At 45.3% G+C, this 19,613-nt stretch overlaps 1 protein-coding gene across 2 annotated transcripts in view; it reads left to right on the plus strand.

Moving 5' to 3' along the window:
• Window positions 1-19,613, plus strand: part of OXSR1 (oxidative stress responsive kinase 1) — an 85,026-nt gene that overhangs the window by 12,351 nt on the left and 53,062 nt on the right. The window contains exons 1-2 of one of the 2 annotated variants that reach the window (XM_028751561.2): window positions 3,816-3,882; window positions 8,636-8,748. In XM_028751561.2, coding sequence (XP_028607394.2) covers window positions 3,828-3,882; window positions 8,636-8,748 — 168 coding nt within the window. In that variant the 5' untranslated portion in view covers window positions 3,816-3,827. Of the gene's footprint in view, window positions 1-3,815; window positions 3,883-8,635; window positions 8,749-19,613 lie in introns of those variants that run through there. The other variant, XM_028751560.2, reaches the window with a different exon arrangement.

Here is a 19,613-nt window from a genome sequence, read left to right on the forward strand (position 1 = left end):
TGTTACATGGAAAAAATACGAGAGACATTACACATATTTCTGTAAATCAAGAAAATCTTTAATAAAAAAAAATGTAAATAAATAAATAAAAATAAAACAGAACCATTTCACATAAGACTTTTTTCCGTCCGTGGACTCTTCCTTCCCCTCAATTGACAAGTTTTTACATAAGGGCCACCAACCAAATATGAGAATACCACTCCCGTATCAAATTTGCTGTTACTAATCTCAAATATTGTGCTACCACTATACAGGCTGCAATTACAAAGGGAAATGATAATAAAAGTAAAGACGGAAACAAATAAACCAATAAACTCTTATCACCACATAGTTGAGAAGGTTTCCCTCCCTATATGTTCACAGAAGCTGCACTGTCTGCTGAGTGACACTGTTGGACGCAGCCCCACGTGGATGATGCTTACCAGATTGCCCCTGCCTACGTATTTCACACTCTCACAGAATTCTTCCTTGTCATACTGTTGCTGCCTTTGTATTAATGGGCTTTGAATTGAGTTTGTGCGGTTGGCATGCATGGTCTCTACCAAGAATCGAGGCACACTCATGTTTTGTACAGCATATCAAATTGGCTGCCATGTTTGGTTGAGATTCTCACTCATCAGCTTATGCCAAAAATATAAGAAGCCGTACTCCATAGCTAAAGTCAGCAGGCTTATGCTTTCAAGTCCAGGATTCCATTGTAATTGCTTACATTTATATGGTGTCTCCCTTTTGCCATGGAACCAAATACGACATGGGGTTCCCAGGTAGTCACTCAACAAGGTGCTGGCAAAACGCAGGCTTTAATGTGGCCATTGCTTCATGTTCCTTTAGAGTTTAGACTGTACCCTTAGACTGACCTAGAACCTAAGGAGAACCCTGCTAGACCAGTCTAGAGTCTGATCTAGTCCAATATCCTGTCCTTACAGTGGCCTGTGGGATGCCCACGAGCTAAATACACGTTTGTTAGCCTTTAAGGTGCTGTGAGTTAAACCACAGAGCCAAGGACTTGCCGATCAGAAGGTCGACGGTTCGAATCCCCGTGACGGGGTGAACTCCCATTACTCGGTCCCTGCTCCTGCCAACCTAGCAGTTCGAAAGCACATCAAAGTGCAAGTAGATAAATAGGTACCGCTCCGGCGGGAAGGTAAATAGTGTTTCCGTGCGCTGCTCTGGCTTAGTCATGCTGGCCACATGACCCGGAAGCTGTACGCTGGCTCCCTCGGCCAATAAAGCGAGATGAGCGCCACAACCCCAGACTGGACCTAATGGTCAGGGATCCCTTTACCTTTACCTTTAAGGTGCCACAGGGCCTTGCTTTTGGCCAAAATGCAATGATATTATTGTTGCTCACTCCCACAAAATGATCTTTTTTGCCTCAGTGGTCCTGTCCCACTTTTGTGTAGAGCATTGTGTGAAAACCCAATGTACGTGGGCCTGAACAGCAGATTGATATCTGGGAATCATGCTGGGCCTGCGCATGGTGGATTTTGTGTGTCCTATTGATACATTAAGCCTGTAGTATCGTGGTGGAGCAGCATGTTGGGTAGTTGGGAAGCAGAGGGAGGGTACATAAGTCCTAGGCATGTGGAGAAGGGAGGTGGGTATGTTTAGCATGGAGAAGAGAAGACTGAAAGGTGATATCGTAGCCATCTTCAAATGTCTAAAGGGTTGTCGCATGGAAAATGGAGCAAGTTTGTTTTCTGCTGCTCCAGAGGTAGGACCTGAAGCAATGGATTCAAATTATAAGAAAGGGGGTTCCAACTACAGTGGTACCTTGGTTCTCAAATGCCTTGGTACTCAAACAAGTTGGAACCCAAACACTGCAAACCCAGAAGTAAGTGTTCCGGTTTGCGAACGTTTTTTGGAAGCCGAACGTGCTCCGTTTTGAGTGTTACACTTCCAATTTGAGTGCCACACGTTTTGGGTGTTACACTGAGGTCTGTCTATTTTTTCCATTTATTTTGCGTATTTGTGGCTCTTTTGTTTTTGTGACTGTGCGGAACCCAGTTCAGCTACTGATTGATTGATTGATTGATTGTGTGACTGCAATACATTGTTTATTGCTTTCATTTTATGGACCAATGGTATTGTTATATAGTAAAATTCATGTTAAATTGCTCTTTTAGGGGTTGTTTTTAAAAGTCTGGAACAGATTAGTCCATTTTGCATTACTTCCTATGGGAAAGCGTGCCTTGGTTTTGGAATGCTTTGGTTTTGGAATGGACTTCTGGAACGGATTAAGTTTGAGAACCAAGGTACCACTGTACAGAACTTTCTGATGGTAGGAGCTGCTCGACGGTGGAACATACTCCCTCAGAAGGCCACGGGTTTGATTGCCATCTGTCAGCCATTATTCAGCTGTGATTCCTGCATTGGAGGGGGCTGGATCTTTGGGTCTCTTCCGACTCTACAATTCTGTTATTCTATTATTCATTTTCTCTTGCTGTGGGGGAGCCATCGGGTAAGAGCATCATTTGAATCGGGCCTAAATTGCTGCAGACTAGCACAGCTATCTCTCTGGAATTAAAGTAGCAATTGGTAGATGTGAAGAGGAAATGGTTCAGCTCTCTGATCAATTAATCAAATTGAGGCTATTGCACAAGGGAATACAGAGAAGAACTTCATTGACTGATACTTCAGAAACCTGCACATTAGAGGCGGGAGTTAGTGAGTAAGCTTGAACTAATATATTACCCCTTTTCTTCTGCTTGTTCTTATTTGATGTAAAGTGAAATCTATATTAATATATTTAATATCTGCTATGCAGTGTAAGGGTTTGCAACCTTTGGAGACTTGTGGAGACAATTCTATGAATTGCCTTCCCTGCATGCAAGTCTTTGCTTATATGTTTCTATATGCAATACGTTGTCCATTCAGGAAATAGTTATTATATCTGGTGGGTTTATTTAATCTCTCCCCTTCCTTAACCTGCTAGGTTATTAATACTTCAACTGGTGGTTTAATGACCAAAATCATTAGGTGCAATTGCATTTTTTAAAAAAAATGTTATCAGGCATGTGGTTTTGTTTTTCAAAAAAACGAAATAGGATGGAAGCAAGGTACTACTAGGGAGGCAGTGCTGAGGAAAGTTTGGAGTTTGAAAAGAAGACAAGTAAAGCGGGGGACATGATAGAGGTGTAAAAAATGATGCATGGGTGTAGAGAAAGCAGATAGGGTATAATTTTTCTCTTCCTCTTATATTACTAGAACTCAGGGCATTCAGCGAAGTTGAGTCTAACAAAGTTGCTCTTATTTTCCTACAGCAATGTATTTGACTAGTCGGAAGAACTGGGAAAACTAGCATTGTTTGGAAGAGAAGAATTGCTAATGAAAAAAATAACAGGATTGGTGTATAACAGCTGAATCTAGTAAAGGAAATTAGGCACGAGAACTCTTGCATCATATTTTGAAATACTTGTGTACTAAACCCAAACATTTTGCAGCTTGTGACAGGCCAGGAAAATTATTAGCTCATATGCTGGCAAATTGCTTTTGGAAAGAGTCAGTTCCCCCCGTCAAGAAAAGTACATAATGCACTGGCTATGAGCAATAAAGAAAACTGCGCAATATATGCTGGCATATTAATAACACCCCACAAAGGTGCCATTAGAATAGCCATATTATTTCATAAGCTTTTTATTCTGCTGGACCTTACAAAGAGGTTTATTGATGGTCATTGTTACAAGAATGTCAAATAGAAAAGACAAATGTTTTTGTTTTTAAACGAAGCCGCTATCTGTTTCTTCTATTCCCTCAGGGCAAAAAGAGCTCTTCAAAAGCTTCTGTGGTGGAAATTGGGGAAGGCAGGAGCTACTCTTGGGAGCTGAATGATGGCTGCTCACCAGGAGACTTCTGCTTTTTCTCTGTGCTCCTCAGGGCGAGGTGATTTCTATTTAAAAAAGCAGCCATATTAACAGTTTCTTAGGCTGCCTGCACACCATACATTGAAGGCACAGTTAAAGCACAACCCCCTCAAAGAACCATGGGAACTGTAGTTTAGGGGGTGCTGGGAATTGTAGAACTGTGAGGGGTTCCCAAGATCCTTTGAGGAGGGCTGTAAATACATTTATCGTGTTTAAACATCTTAAATAACATGGCTTAAATAACCCATAATTAAGAGTGGACTGTTGAAGAGCTTATGGAATCAACTCAGCAAAAATAAAGCAATATGTGTATTAAAAATACTTCAAGGCTTCTGACCCTGATGTATGGTTACGATGAAGTGTTTGATATTTTGAAACTCCACTTCATGGAAGTGGATGAGCATAGTAGGAAATACGAAGGGAAACTTCTAGAAGAGAGCCTTCCTCAATATGGCACCGTTTGGACGTTGTTGGACGCCAACCCCCCTCAGTCCCAGCCAGCATGGGAATGATAGTTCGACAACACCTGAAGGGTGTCATGTTGGGGAAGGCTGGCCTAGAATCACGGACAGGAATTTGAGTAATACCGGCAGCAAAGCCAGGGAAAGAGAGAGGTCATGTGGCGTTTTATTGTCCTGTTTCTCTGAAGTCACGGCTATAAAATGGTGGCAGCCATCTTGGATGGGGCGGAAGGGCCTTCAGCCCGAGAGATGAAATTAATTCAAAAATTAAGGGCAGAGGGCTAGATGAGGATTGTAGAGAAGCGGGGAGTGAGTTGAGGGCCAGTCCTGGAAAAACATTTACAGAGAAGCCTTTTCTCTTCTGCGCATACGGAAAGCGACTCATTGAGAGAACGAAGGGTTGAGAAATTTCTTCAGGAATTCCTTCCCGCCCCCAACACAAATCAGTGTGCGATTCTTCCAGTCACATACTGTTAAGAAATAATGCGACTCATATTATTTCTTAACAGTGTGGCACAATGACACATATGTTGTGACAAGACAGAGGGAGAGATTTGTGTCACTGTCAGCTGAAATATTGAAATTCTACAAGAGGCTTGCAGTTTTGGGGACCAAAGTTGAGGAGAAATTGACATAAAATAACACCCCAGTGTCATTTGACTCCTTGAGTCAAATGTGTAATACCTTTAGTGATAATTGCTTTTTTTTGGGGGGGGGGGAGTTTTGGAAGGATTTTATCTTACATCTAAGGAAATGTATGAGAGATTGGAGAGCCTTGGCAAAATGGCGCAAATCTGATTAACCTGCTCCTGTATCTTCAGAATGACATAAAACTTGAAATCCCTGAAGGATATGCTGGGTTTCTGTGGCATTTAGAAACACAATAAGCAGAGTCCTAGTATGTTAACATATTAGAATCTGTACGAGGTCCGTCAATGGAAAGATATTTTCTTGGTGATACGTCTTGATATGTTGCCATGGTCAAAAATGATGAAATGGTTACGGACTTCAAACCAGTTTTGGACGATATATCACCCAGCCCTATTGGATATATATAGCCACAGTACATGTATATGGAAGGAAGTCTTCTACAAAGTTATTTGGGAATTAGCTTTATCTCATGGTTTGCCCTGAAGTTGCAGGTTTATGACTTTATATCGTAACCCTCCGAAAAAGTAGGTTGAATGACTCCCAGCTGCTTAAATCTCTTTACTGAAAAGAGACGTTGGCTCTTAAACCATTGCTTTTGACTAACACGTCTGCCGTTTGATGCAGAGACATCACCTTGCCAACAAAGGTCCATATAGTTAAAGCCATGGTTTTCCCAGTAGTGATGTATGGAAGTGAGAGCTGGACCATAAAGAAGGCTGATCGCCGAAGAATGGATGCTTTTGAATTATGGTGCTGGAGAAGACTCTTGAGAGTCCCATGGACTGCAAGAAGATCAAACACATCCATTCTGAAGGAAATCAGCCCTGAGTGCTCACTGGAAGATCCTGAAGCTGAGGCTCCAGTACTTTGGCCACCTCATGAGAAGAGAAGACTCCCTGGAAAAGACCCTGATGTTGGGAAAGATGGAGGGCACAAGGAGAAGGGGACGACAGAGGATGAGATGGTTGGCTAGTGTTCTTGAAGCTACCAGCATGAGTTTAACCAAACTGCGGGAGGCAGTGGAAGACAGGAGTGCCTGGCATGCTCTGGTCCATGGGGTCACAAAGAGTCGGACACGACTAAACAACAACAACAACCCGTCTGTCCACCTGCTACACTGCAAGGAACAGCATTTATTGTTTTAATAGCATTTTTTAGAAGGCAAAGTACTCTATTATTTTTCTCTCTAAGCCCAATGAGATAGGGTCACAAGTTCCTGTTTTCTAATCTCCATCCAGAGGTGTTCATCCAGTCCTGACCACTACAAATGTAGCTTTACTCTGGTGCAGGTTTGTCAGCCCTTTGCCTGGACAGCTCTTGGCAATAGAGAAGTGTCTTCAGGTGACACAGTTTTGAAAACTGCTGGGGTAGTGGCCCACTAGCCAATTAAAATATTATTTATAACTGGCCACTAATATTTGGAGAAGGGGCAGTTCAGAGGCAAAGGAGGAATGGGGATCCCATTTTGACTACAGCAGTTCCTGTTTAATAACAAAAATAATAAAAAAGCATTGAGCCACAGTAAGATGAGAAGTGGATACAGTGATCGTAGCGTTTATTATGGCATCTTCCATCAAGACAGCTGCAGGCGATTAAGGAGGAATGGTGTACCATTCTGATCTGGTTGCTGTGTGCTGGAAATGGGACTGCAGAATTGCTTTCCCTCCATCCCAGGGAATTAACGCTGAATAGTTTGGGTGCCCTTTAAATTGGCCCAGGAGGGAGCCTGGCCGAAGGGAAAGGAAGGAATATAATTGCTCGTTTTCAAATGGCAAATCTAATTTGAACATGTTAATAGTGCTGCGAGTAAATAAACACACGTGGCAAAAGGCATACAGCTCTTGTCACTCTCTCACTTGCTGCTTTCCAGAGCTGTCAGTAGCAAGGGGGCACATGTAGAAGGTTATGTTGTGTGTGTGTGGGGGGGGGGGTGTACCTAGGTCATCTCTCAGATACTAGAGTTCTTAATAGGAGTGGATAAAAACAGCTTTAAAGTCAGTGCAACCACTCTCAGTCCTGTGTCCAGAATAAAAATTAGCAAAATAAATGAATAGTTTTCAAGACCTGAGGTTGTGCAAATGATAGAAAGGTGGGCTGGAAGTGTTTTGGGGTGAAGAGGGGAATACAGCAGCAGAAAGTTCAAGAGGGAGAGAAATATTTTGATGGTTGGGATGAGAAACATGAAGGACTGTTGCTAGGGGTTTTCTGACTTAAGTTTCTGGACTTTGAGTTTGCTTCAGTCCTGAGAGCTAGGAACCCCACTCAGGTTCTGAGGACGCCAAATCCTATGTTAGTTTGCACTGGGAGATTTGTGCATTGCATTTCCTCTGTGTTGGTCTCCTTTGCTAAAGTGCCTTGATGGGTGACCATCTGGGAAGTATATAAAAGTCAGGACTGGTTAGCTTCAGCAGCAAAACTCTTGTCAAGTCCGCTTGGCCTTGTAAAGGGTGAGAGAGAAGACTTTGGGAAGCTTTGCCTCCCCTTTCAAAAAACTGTCCCTTGCCTCACAACAGCTTCCTCATTGTCTCCTCATTGTAACCTTTCACTCTTCTTGCTATTAGCTTTGTGGTTTTGGTATGCTGTGTCTGTAGTGATACCTTCAAGCTTGTTCTGCCTCTCTTGAGGAATGTTACAATTTAAATTCCATAGCAGCTCAGCCATCCTAGGAATTGCAGCTATGCCTTTATTAACGTTTTTCTTAAGGCAGCCTGGCGATCTGCCTTAAGTTTGGTCTGGAAAATCCATGGTGTGCCATGGTCGCTGCCAAAGTGAGAATTCACATGTGTGTCTTGTTGCTTTTTAAAAAATATATACTTTGGAGAAAGTCATCCCTAGGAAGTCTCTTTGTTTGCTCTGCAACCTAATAGTTGGAGGGGGGGGGGATATGAATGGATGTAGTGGGGAGCAAGTGAGATACGGAGCCTTGCATTTAAATCAGGCATGGGCAAATTCGGCCCTCCAGATGTTTTGGGACTACAACTCCCATCATCTCTAGGTAACAGGACCAGTGGTCAGGGATGATGGGAATTGTAGTCCCAAAACATCTGGAGGGCCGAGTTTGCCCATGCCTGATTTAAATTCTGGCCTGGTAGCCATAGCTGAAAAAGCAATTGCATGCTGACATTTGAGCTGGCCACTGGAGGAGAAATGGAGTGGCCGTCAGAGAAGTGCAACTGGCTTCTACAAGAGGCGTGGAGTTACTGGCAGGCTAGTAATTTATCTTTCTTTTTATTTTTAAGGCAGGACTATAGGATTTCTGTAAGCTTGTGGGCAGAATATGCAATTTGAGTATGCCAACAGTGTTCAGAAGCAGCAGTATTTATCAATGTATTTATGCAAAGCAAACCAGTGTGGCTTATTGGCTTAAGAGTGTTGAACCAATACCTGGAAGGGCAGGGTTCTAATCACCACTCCCTCATGAAGACCTCAGCCTGACCTACCTCACAGGGTTGTTGTGAGAGTAAATTGCAGGGAGGGAGAAGCACATGCACCACTTTGAGCTCCTTGGAAGAAAGAAGGGCCCATAAATGAAATAAATAAATAGAATTCAAAAATGTAGTTGTCAATATTTCAGACCTCTCCTCGCAAAGAGATGCTACTCGGCAGCATCCTTAGCAGCTTCTTCCTAACTTTGTTATTTTTCTGTGTTTTCTCTGCCAGGCAGTGGAGCAACAGCCGTGGTGCAAGCAGCCTATTGTAGTCCGAAGAAAGAAAAGGTGGCAATCAAGCGGATCAACCTTGAGAAATGCCAGACCAGCATGGATGAGCTTCTGGTACAAAAATCCCATCCATCTTCTTCCACAATTCATTTTAGGGTCTATAAATCACCGTTGCTCTATGTTGGCGGAGGAGTTCCCCCCCTGTGCAGGCAATTTGTTAGACTTTCTGTGACTGCTGGGTTTTTGTGGTTGTTTTTTGTTTCAAGGAAAAAGTTGAAGACCTCATGACTGTAAGCAGCATTTGAAAAAGTGTTAAAATCTTGTGGTTGCTGTCTCTCTCTCTCTGTGTGTAGGTTTCCTGGATTTGTAGGTAGGATTTCACCCTTGGAATGCATAGGAGAAAGCTGTACAATTACGGGAAACAAAAAAATGGGGGGGGGGGGACTGGACGATCAGTGGTAGGAAACTATTTTCACATTGAGGGCTGCTTTCCATCATGAGCAGCCTTATGTTGGCTGTGTGGCATGAGGTGAGTGGCCAGAGGCAAACACTGGCATGGCCTCGGCCCAGTATACCTGAAGGAGCGTCTCCACCCCCATCGTTCTGCCCGGACACTGAGAGCCAGCGCCGAGGGCCTTCTGGCGGTTCCCTCAACTGCGAGAAGCCAAGTTACAGGGAACCAGGCAGAGGGCCTTCTCGGTAGTGGCGCCCGTCCTGTGGAACGCCCTCCCACCAGATGTCAAAGAGAAAAATAACTACCGAACTTTTAGAAGACATCTAAAGGCAGCCCTAAAGGGACACGGGTGGCGCTGTGGGTAAAACCTCAGCGCCTAGGACTTGCCGATCGCATGGTCGGCGGTTCGAATCCCCACGGCGGGGTGCGCTCCCGTCGTTCGGTCCCAGCGCCTGCCAACCTAGCAGTTCGAAAACACCTCCGGGTGCAAGTAGATAAATAGGGACCGCTTACCAGCGGGAAGGTAAACGGCGTTTCCGTGTGCTGCGCTGGTTCGCAAGATGCAGCTTGTCATGCTGGCCACGTGACCCGGAAGTGTCTGTGGACAGCGCTGGCTTCCGGCCTATAGAGTGAGATGAGCGCACAACCCTAGAGTCTGGCAAGACTGGCCTGTACGGGCAGGGATACCTTTACCTTAAAGGCAGCCCTGTTCAGGGAAGCTTTTAATGTTTAATAGGTTATTGTATTTTAGTGTTTTGTTGGAAGCTGCCCAGAGTGGCTGGGGAAACCCAGCCAGATGGGCGGAGTATAAATAATAAATTATTATTATTATTATTATGGCTGTGGATGTGGCTCTTACATCCAAACTAGCGCTGGGCGATACCAGGTTTTCAGCATCAAAATAGAGTCATACCTTGGTTCTCGAATGTAATCTGTTCCGGAAGTCTGTTCGACTTCTGAAACATTTGAAAACCAAGGCGTGGCTTCCGATTGGCGCAGGCAACCCGGAACCAATAGCAGACAGCCACATTGGCGCTTGGCTTCCGAAAAGCATTCGAAAACCGGAACACTTCCCGGTTTTCGGCATTCGGGAGCCAAAATGTACCAAGGCCTCTGAGAACCAAGGTACGACTGTATATCATCAGCTAAACATCGCATTATACTGATATATCACAAAGTCTGAAATAAAGATGAAACTATACAGAGGTGAACAGGAGCGCTGCGCGATATCTGGTTTTCAACATTGTGATATATCACCAGCTAAACATTAGAATATACTGATCTGTCACAATGTCTGAAATAAGGATGGAGCTATGTAGAGGTGTTGGCCGGCTTTACAGTTTTCCCCACATTGTGATTTTTGCATAGCACACACACGCAAACCATGATTTGCCATATATTTCCCGGACAAAAAATTATGAAACTGCTATCATGATATGGCCTTCAAACTGGTTTCGGACAATATATAGATATGCTGCCCAACCTTAATCCTAGCCACAGAAAAGAGTTCTGCACCCCTACCCTATCTTAGCAAGTAAGGAATATTATCATAATTCAAGGGACGCGGGTGGCGCTGTGGGTTAAACCACAGAGCCTAGGACTTGCCGATCAGAAGGTCGGAGGTTCAAATCCCCATGATGGGGTGAGCTCCCGTTGCTCAGTCCCTGCTCCTGCCAACATAGCAGTTCAAAAGCACGTCAGAGTACAAGTAGATAAATAGGTACCACTCCAGCGGGAAGGTAAATGGCATTTCCGTGCGCTGCTCTGGTTCGCCATTGCTTGGTCCCTGCTCCTGCCAACCTAGCAGTTCAAAAGCACGTCAGAGTACACGTAGATAAATAGGTGCCGCTCTGACGGGAAGGTAAACGGCGTTTCCGTGCGCTGCTCTGGTTCGCCAGAACCGGCTTAGTCATGCTGGCCACATGACCCGGAAGCTGTACGCTGGCTCCCTCGGCCAATAAAGCGAGACGAGCGCCACAACCCCAGAGTCGGTCACGACTGGACCTAATGGTCAGGGGTCCCCATTACCCTTTAAGGACACATTGCAGCCCAGAAAAAGCACTTGAGAGTGTGGAGCAGGGCCTGTGAAAGGTTGCAAGACCAAATGGAGGGGCCTGGAGGGACACATTCCTTCCCCCAGACTGTGAAGTGTTTCCTGCACTGCCTCTTGCTCTCGGGGAGTCAGACCACTCAGTTTTGTGGGCTTTAGTTCCACTGCAACTGTGAAGTAAGTTGTTACGGGTCAGATCTGGTTCAGGTGTATACAGGTTTGGGAAGCGATTCGATCCCTTAAAGATGAATCACATTTGCGGTGCCTGTAAGGGGGGGGGCACGATAACACCGATGGAGAGGCTGCTGAGAGCAGCTTGCCCAGAGCCACACCGCCCCCACCCAGCCACCCAAAACCTAGAGGCCGAGCCTGTGTGTCTGATTGCCTTTTGCATCCGTTGTACCATTCGGCCCCATCCCCTCCTCTCTTTAGTCCCTTCCTGCTAAAGTAGTCACACATACTGTTGGAACTTGGGCACTTGCCAGCTCTGGGCTCAAAGAGCCATTCAGAAAGCTCTGCAGCAGAAAACACAGATAAAACTCCTAATTAAATAATTTAATCTCCAGCTGACCCAGTCCTCCATAACAGCCCCCGATTTCATTGGCTAATGAATGGGGCAGCAATGAATTGCTTCATTTTCTTCTCGAGAGGTCCCAATTAGGTGACCTGATGGGCAGTCGCGCTTTGTTTACCGGGCTTTTCCTTGGGGGAAGGAGCCACGTGCTTTTCTTCCCCTAGTGACTTAAACATAACAAACAAACTTTTAATATTGCATCCGAGCTGCGCCCAGTCAGGATCAGGAAGATGGGAATTTTCCACCTTCAGTAGTTTCTTGGGTCTCTTCTCTCAGCCAGCCAGTCCTCCTTCTGATAGAATCATAGAATCATAGAGTTGGAAGAGACCACTAGGGCCATCGAGTCCAACCCCCTGCCAAGCAGGAAACACCATCAGAGCACTCCTGACATATGGTTGTCAAGCCTCTGCTTAAAGACCTCCAAAGAAGGAGACTCCACCACACTCCTTGGCAGCAAATTCCACTGTCGAACAGCTCTTACTGTCAGGAAGTTCTTCCTAATGTTTAGGTGGAATCTTCTTTCTTGTAGTTTGGATCCATTGCTCCGTGTCCGCTTCTCTGGAGCAGCAGAAAACAACCTTTCTCCCTCCTCTATGTGACATCCTTTTATATATTTGAACATGGCTGTCATATCACCCCTTAACCTCCTCTTCTCCAGGCTAAACATGCCCAGCTCCCTTAGCCGTTCCTCATAAGGCATCATTTCCAGGCCTTTGACCATTTTGGTTGCCCTCCTCTGGACACGTTCCAGTTTGTCAGTGTCCTTCTTGAACTGTGGTGCCCAGAACTGGACACAGTACTCCAGGTGAGGTCTGACCAGAGCAGAATACAGTGGCACTATTACTTCCCTTGATCTAGATGCTATACTCCTATTGATGCAGCCCAGAATTGCATTGGCTTTTTTAGCTAATAATAATAGATGATGGTGGTGAAATAATCAAGACAAACGCAGATTTTAAAAAAGATCTGCCCAGTTTTCTTTCTCCAGCAGTGACTGGATAGATGCCTCCAAGAAATTCAGATCTGGCAATCGTGATGGTGCAGAATGCTTGTTGCAGGACTTAGTTTGAGCTGGGGCTAGGCCTCATCCCAGCACATGTGAACAAAAATTGGTGCCACCATCTTGAGCGTGTGCAGAGTATTTTTATTGTTGAGCATCCAGACAGCTGTGATGTATTTGGCAAAGAATGGACAAAGTTTCCACACTACTACTTAACTGCTCCCGCTTTTTAGTGTTCCCATTTAACAGCCTCCCCCAAAGCCACTTGGTTTGCTGTGAGTGTATTTAAACATATCTCTTCTAAACACACCGCTCTTGCCAGCTGGGCCAGAGAAACTGCCCTGCATGATGGAATGGTTAATTAGCCTCCAGTGTTGTGGGTTTTCCAGGAAACTTTCCTTATTATATTAGCGTAATTTGCATTGGAAATTTTGAGTTTTAATTAAAAACAACAACATTCTGATGCCCTGTGTTTAGTAAACAATGCTTAAAACTTTGAAACTGCCTTGCTTGCCTAATTTTTACTTGCAGCTGACATCCCTTCATAATTATTAATGAATTTATGGAGTGGAACATTTTCCATGGGAAAATAAAGTGCTGGAAAATTTTCCACTGCAGCATTTAATTGCCTGGCTACACTGATTAAAAATAGTTTGCTTGGAAACGTTTGCATAATTGATTGAGCAATGGATCTTAAAGTTTTTTAAAAAAACACACACACAGGTACTACATAACCACTACAGTTGGTCAGTGCTCTTGATTAAACACACAAGCAGGAATGATTCTTCAATTTAACTTGTGTTCAGATTTAAGCAGGTGACTCACTTCGCCACCCAAGGTTTCTTTAATCAAGTGACTGCCCTAATGCATTCTAAAGACTTTTTTTTTTGGAAATCATTGCCTTGAAGAAACACCAACTTAATAGAGCAATTCAGTTAACTCTGGAAAGAGAGAGAAAGAGAGAGATGAATTGAGAGGGGTCGAATTGGTGCCTCTTCCACAGCCCAGCCATTGCGCACTCTGAGTGCTGCTCTCCTTGCTTATTCTGCTGATCGAGGGGGGAATCCAAGCCCAGTTGCCAGCTTGCAACACATTCCATCCAGTTTCTAGGCAACACAATCCTAGCTTTTGTGCCACATCAAAAGCCCTGGCCTTTCCACCTTGGTGGTGCTGGAGGGTGGGGTGGGGGTGGAGCAGAGAATAATGTATTGGGGAGGTCAAATAGACCAAAAGATGTGTGTGTGTGTGTGGGGGGGGAAACCATATGCAGATTTTGTGTTGGGGTGCGTTAAGTCTTGTTGTGGGTGGAGGCGCAAAAGCTTTGATCCTCTCCATCTCCCTCCCCAGTCAACTGAGCAGATAGGGCTCCATTACTATTGCTGGCTGCCCCAGCAGGCATGGCTCCCTCCAGTTTTGACTTTGCTTGATCTTCTGGCACTTTGTACATTTCCCCCTAACTTTCTTGAGAACTCTGCCCCCTTAACTGGGTTTGTTTGGGCTGCACTTCCATCAAGAACTTGTGGGGTGCAAGGAAGGATAGGTGGATAGCTGCAGTTTCTCACCACTGTTGCAAGGGAGGCATAGATTTGAAACTATTAAAAAATACTTGATTATAACCAAATTAACGGATGGGTTAGGCCTTGGGGGTGTTGATGGTGCTGCAAGTATGATGCGGAATAGGGGTCTTTTTTGAGGGGTGGGGTAACGTTAGAAACAGAGTTTGAAAAGGCACCCTCCTTCAGATTGCTTGGAACAGCCTTCCTTAGAAGACCTATATTTAGAGAGCCAGTGTGGTGTAGTGGTTAAGTGGTGTAGTCCCGTAATCTGGTGAACCGGGTTCGCTTCCCTGCTCCTCCACATGCAGCTGCTGGGTCAGTCACACTTCTCTGAAGTCTCTCAGCCCCACTCACCTCACAGAGTGTTTGTTGTGGGGGAGGAAGGGAAAGGAGAATCTTAGCCGCTTTGAGACTCCTTCGGGTAGTGATAAAGCAGGATATCAAATCCAAACTCCTCCTCTTCTATATGTCAGCAAGAGTTGTTTGACAGTGGGACAGGCTCCTTCGGAAGGTGGTGGACTTTACTTTAAAACAGGTTGGTTGGCCTTCTGTTCAGGATTCTTTAGCTGTGATTCCTGCGTTGCAGGAGGTTGGACTAGATGGCACTCAGGGTCCCTTCCAACTCTACAGTTCTCAGATTCATCCCAGGGCACTTCAGATGTTGCTGGACTCCAAATTCCCCATCATCCCTGACCATTGGCCATGGTGGCTTGGTCTGATAGAGGAGTTTCAGCCCATAATCCCTGCGGGGGCACCAGGTTGTAAAAGCCTGCCTTGGAATGATAATTTCCACACACCCCTCAGAAAAGAGCTTGCTGGGCATTCTTGGAAGCACTTAACTTGCCGTTAAAAGTCTCAAAATATACTCGAGGGGCTGCGCGGCCTCCTGTGACCCTCACACCTTGTTGTCATGTGGCGGTTTGCGACGCCGACGTGTTTATAATTAACAGGCGTGCATTTCTAGATGAATGCCATCTTCATACACAGTGACAGTGTTTTAAATTTAGAAAGCTGGGGCTTGCCCACACCAGGGATTAGCGTGGGGGATTTAGTATGGAAATATGCACGCAGTAACTCAAGGACACCTTGGCTGTTAGGCAGAGCAAGGGAAAAAAGGGAAGAAGAAGATGAAAAGATCATTGAGGTGTAGGCACGATCTTCCACAAAATGGCAGGGGTGGAGGGAATCGTGGCAGACACTTGTGGAATATAATCGACAGGATGTGAAGCTAGGGATTGCAGGTGGGCAGGATAGTTGAGTGCACCCCTCTCGCAAGAGTGGCATTCAGGCTGATGTTGGGAATGTGCATGATTCTTGGGAGCCAGAACACAGGAAGCTTCCTTATACTGAATCAAGACTGTTGATCCATCTAGTTCAATATTGTCAACACTGACTGACAGCGGCTCTCCAGGGTTTCAGGCTGGATCGTGCCCAGTGTCCAAAGAAGAGCATTGGAAAAGGGAGCTTTTGACTTGTATTTCTAGAGCAGCAGCTCCTCCATCCTGATGTCTCATGCTATATAGCATGGGTAGGCAAATGAAGGCTCGGAGGCCGGATGCGGCCCAATCGCCTTCTCAATCCGGCCTGCGGACGGTCCGGGAATCAGTGTGTTTTTACATGAGTAGAATGTGTCCTTTTATTGCATCTCTGGGTTATATGTGGGGCATAGGAATTAGTTCATTCCCCCCCCCCAAAAAAAAATATAGTCTGGCCTCGCACAAGGTCTGAGGGACAGTGGACTGACCCCCCTGCTGAAAAAGTTTGCTGATGCCTGCTATATAGCAATGGTTCCCAAAAAAGCCAAGCCATGGACCACCTACTTTTGAAAAAGGTTGGTCTCTCTGTGGTAGTTTTTGTTGTGTGAATGGTGCCACCATACCCTCCAGCAAGGCCCAGTGCAAATCTGGGACGTGCATCTTTCAGGCTGCGCCCTTGCATGAGTCGTGGCCCCCCAAAATGGGACGTCCTGGGCAGTTGATGGGTATTAGACCCCCAGTTGGGAACCATTGCCATATAGCAGTGAAAGGGCTTTTAAAATGCAGTGTTTGATGTATCATTCGGGTCTGATATTTAAAGGGGAAAAAACCCTGCTCGATTATTCCCAGGCGCACCTGAAGCAGAAGATTGGATCTTTGTAAGGACAGCTGAGATTATGTACTAATGCGTATAAATAGTGGTCCGACTGTTGGTCTCTTTGGGGCGGTGTGGGGGGCAGTATTCAGCAAATGCTTTTGGATTGCGCAGCCTTTCCCGCGAAAGAGCTGAAATTCCTAGAAAGAGTTCCTCATCCATGTCCGGCAGACGTGGGCGACTTGTGCATCCCTGAGCACAACAGTAGATTCCATGTTGCTTTTTCATTTCGGAGGAGCTGTTACATCTGGGCCTCTGGAGATGGAACGGTAGAAACCCCGAGATCCCTTGCGTGCAGAGAGATTCCTCGGGATTCGAGTCTGCCGAAGCTTATGGCTGAGCAGTCTTAATTACTCTGCGGGTTGATGTCTGCTCTTATTATAGCTCAGCTACGACATCTGGGCTGGAGGAAAAGCCCCGACCGCTGCAAGGAAGCGGCGTTCTACATTTGCCTCTTCCTTCTGTCCAGAAGGAGCAGGTCCTGCCAGGTTGCCTGGGAGGCAGGCAGTAGGACCCAGGAAGCTGCCGTATATGAATCAGTATATCAAGCCACCTAAATCCGTATTGTCTTTATTGATGGCGTCTTTCCAGCATTCCAGGCAGGGGCCATTCTCAGCCCTGCTTGGAGACGATGGGGATTGAACCCGGAACCTTCTGTGTGCAAATCAGATTCTCTACTTCTGAGCTGCAGCCCTTCAGATTAGTCAGCCGATGACAGCAATTATATTAGCTGATGGACTGACAGCAAATTTTTGTGCCAGTAAAAACAATAAGCTTTTGTGGTATAGGTGTGGTGTAAAAGGCACGCTCCTGAGAGGCCTTCTCGTCGTCCTTTCTCATGCACGAGGTGATGTCTCTTCCAAGGTAGCCCTTGCAATCCGAAGCCTTTTAATTGTGCAAGTTTTTATTTTAAAGAAAGCTAATGCTCATTTAACCAGGACACCTTATTCCAGTACAGTCATACCTCAGAATGAATACGCTTTGGGTTAGGCAAATTTGGGTTGCGCTCAGCGGTGACCCGGAAGTAACGGAGCGTGTTACTTTTGGGTTTCGCCGCGTGCGCATGCGCAGACCGTCAAAATGACATCACACGCATGCGCAGAAGACCAAAACGTGGTCCACGCATGCGCAGACGCGCGGACACAGGTTGTGTTCGCTTCGGGATGCGAACGGGGCTCCGGAACGGATCCCGTTCGCATCCTGAGGTACCACTGTATGTTAAAAGTTTTAGGTGGTGTTTTTTAAAAAAATAATTAATAATCTATTTATCCGATTGCTTTTTAAAAGATGCAATCCTCTAGGCATTAAGAAGTAAGCTTGAGATTTTGATTATCTGAAGCATCATTCTGGCTAGTTAAGAAGAGTGAATATAACCCATGGTGCAGTGTAACTCACTAGTGTTTGTGGTAGCTGTGAGCTAGGGCAATTCTAGGAGCAGGAACACTATCTGCCTTGGCTGTTTGAGGAAAGTTGTTTTTGGAGACTCTCGCCTCGCTAGGTTGGCTGTGATAAGTTACAGCCTGAAATAGACGAGGCGGCATTCGCACACTTTTCCGATTCTCGTTGTTTGAGGGGGTCAGAAGAATGGTTAGCTCCAGAGCCAACCATTTCTCCCCCTGACTGCTGCCCTTCGGCTAATAGATGATGGGAATTGTCATCCAGCAACATATGGGGACCTAAGGTTGAGGAAGCCTGCTTTATGTGATCCTCGGGGCAAGATTTGTAACTTTCATGAGGGGAGACCGAAGGAATCGAGAGTTGTGAAAGCTTTGCCCCGTGTGTTCAGCTCTGTCAGTCTTGCAGAAATAAAGGAAGGCAGCATCCTTTCCATTAATAATTCATATCTTTACTTCTCCATTTTACAGATCTTTTTTTTTATCGCCTTCCATTATTGAATCAGCCTTATTGCAGATGGCTAAGTGCCTCTTCCTTCCTAATAGCCGCAGTACTTCCCCCACTTCTTCTGTCAACCTAGCTGTGATCTTGAAATCTGGAGAAGAGTGTCAATTATTCAAGGTTGTTTCATGCGTCTCTTCCCTTTCTATCGAGAAGCTTGTGCTGGAGTATGTAGTCATCCCTCCCACCGTAGAAGAAATCAGGCCTGAAAGGAGCAAATAGGTTGTGGTGTGTGCTTGGTTGAGGGGCGCATGGGTGGCACCCACAACAGCGCCTCTGGTTTACAAACACGCCCATGGGCCCAAAAATGTTGGTGACCATGGGATCGTGGGAAGTGTAGTTTGTTAAAGTTGAAGAGATTTGTGCATCTGAAGGCAGCCCTGTTTAGGGAAGCTTTTAATGTTTAATAGATTATTGTATTTTAATGTTCTATTGGAAGCTGCCCAGAGTGGCTGGGGAAACCCAGCCAGATGGGCGGGGTATAAATATTTATTATTATTATTATTATTATTATTATTATTATTATTAGACTCCCCTAATCCTCTCACAGAGCTACAATTATCAGAGTGGTTTAAGAGTCTGAGAATTGTTCCTAGGGAATTCTGGGAACTGTAGCCCTGTGAGGGGAATGGGGGAGTTTACTCTAAGCACCTTGAGCAAACTACGCTCCCCAGAATCCTTTGGGTGAAGCGATTAGTGTTTTAAGTTGTGTTATACTGCTTTAAAGGTACAGGCCAGATGGGGCTTGGTTGCAGCACATCACCAACTTCTCTGAAAGGAGATAGTGTTGGTACTTGTAGAGCAGATGTCTCAGTGGCTGGTTAAAAGCTCACCTGTTCACATGGGTGTTCCCAGCCACTTGACCCTTAGTATAAATCCTTGGTGGGAAATCTGTCTATGTATATTATTATTGTTATCATTATGTTATTGTATTGGTTTTGTTTTGTAAACAACCTTGCTTGTTTTGTTTTAAAGTCTGCTTCTTCTAAGTTCTTTGCACCTCAAAGGAAGATTGAATGGAAACAGTAAAAAAAAACAACCAAATAGAAGAGAACATTATCATAAAGAATCCAAGCACTATACATCGTATATGTTAATAGCAACCTTAGTTCTTGGCAGGCGCTTCTCTTTATGGAGCCAAAATGGCACCACTCTTGACATGAAGGAGGTGTTGGCATGTGAGGAGATGGGAAGGCAAGATTTGCAGAAGTATATGAGTGGGGAATCTAATGTGGGGGGAGTGGGAAATAGTTGTGCTCATACTGGGATATGAATGAAATGGGAAACTGGAAGGGGGAAAGGGGGAAATGCAATGGAGT

This window comes from Podarcis muralis, chromosome 12 (assembly GCF_964188315.1).
Source record: "Podarcis muralis chromosome 12, rPodMur119.hap1.1, whole genome shotgun sequence".
In the NCBI taxonomy this organism is placed as follows: Eukaryota; Metazoa; Chordata; class Lepidosauria; order Squamata; family Lacertidae; genus Podarcis; species Podarcis muralis.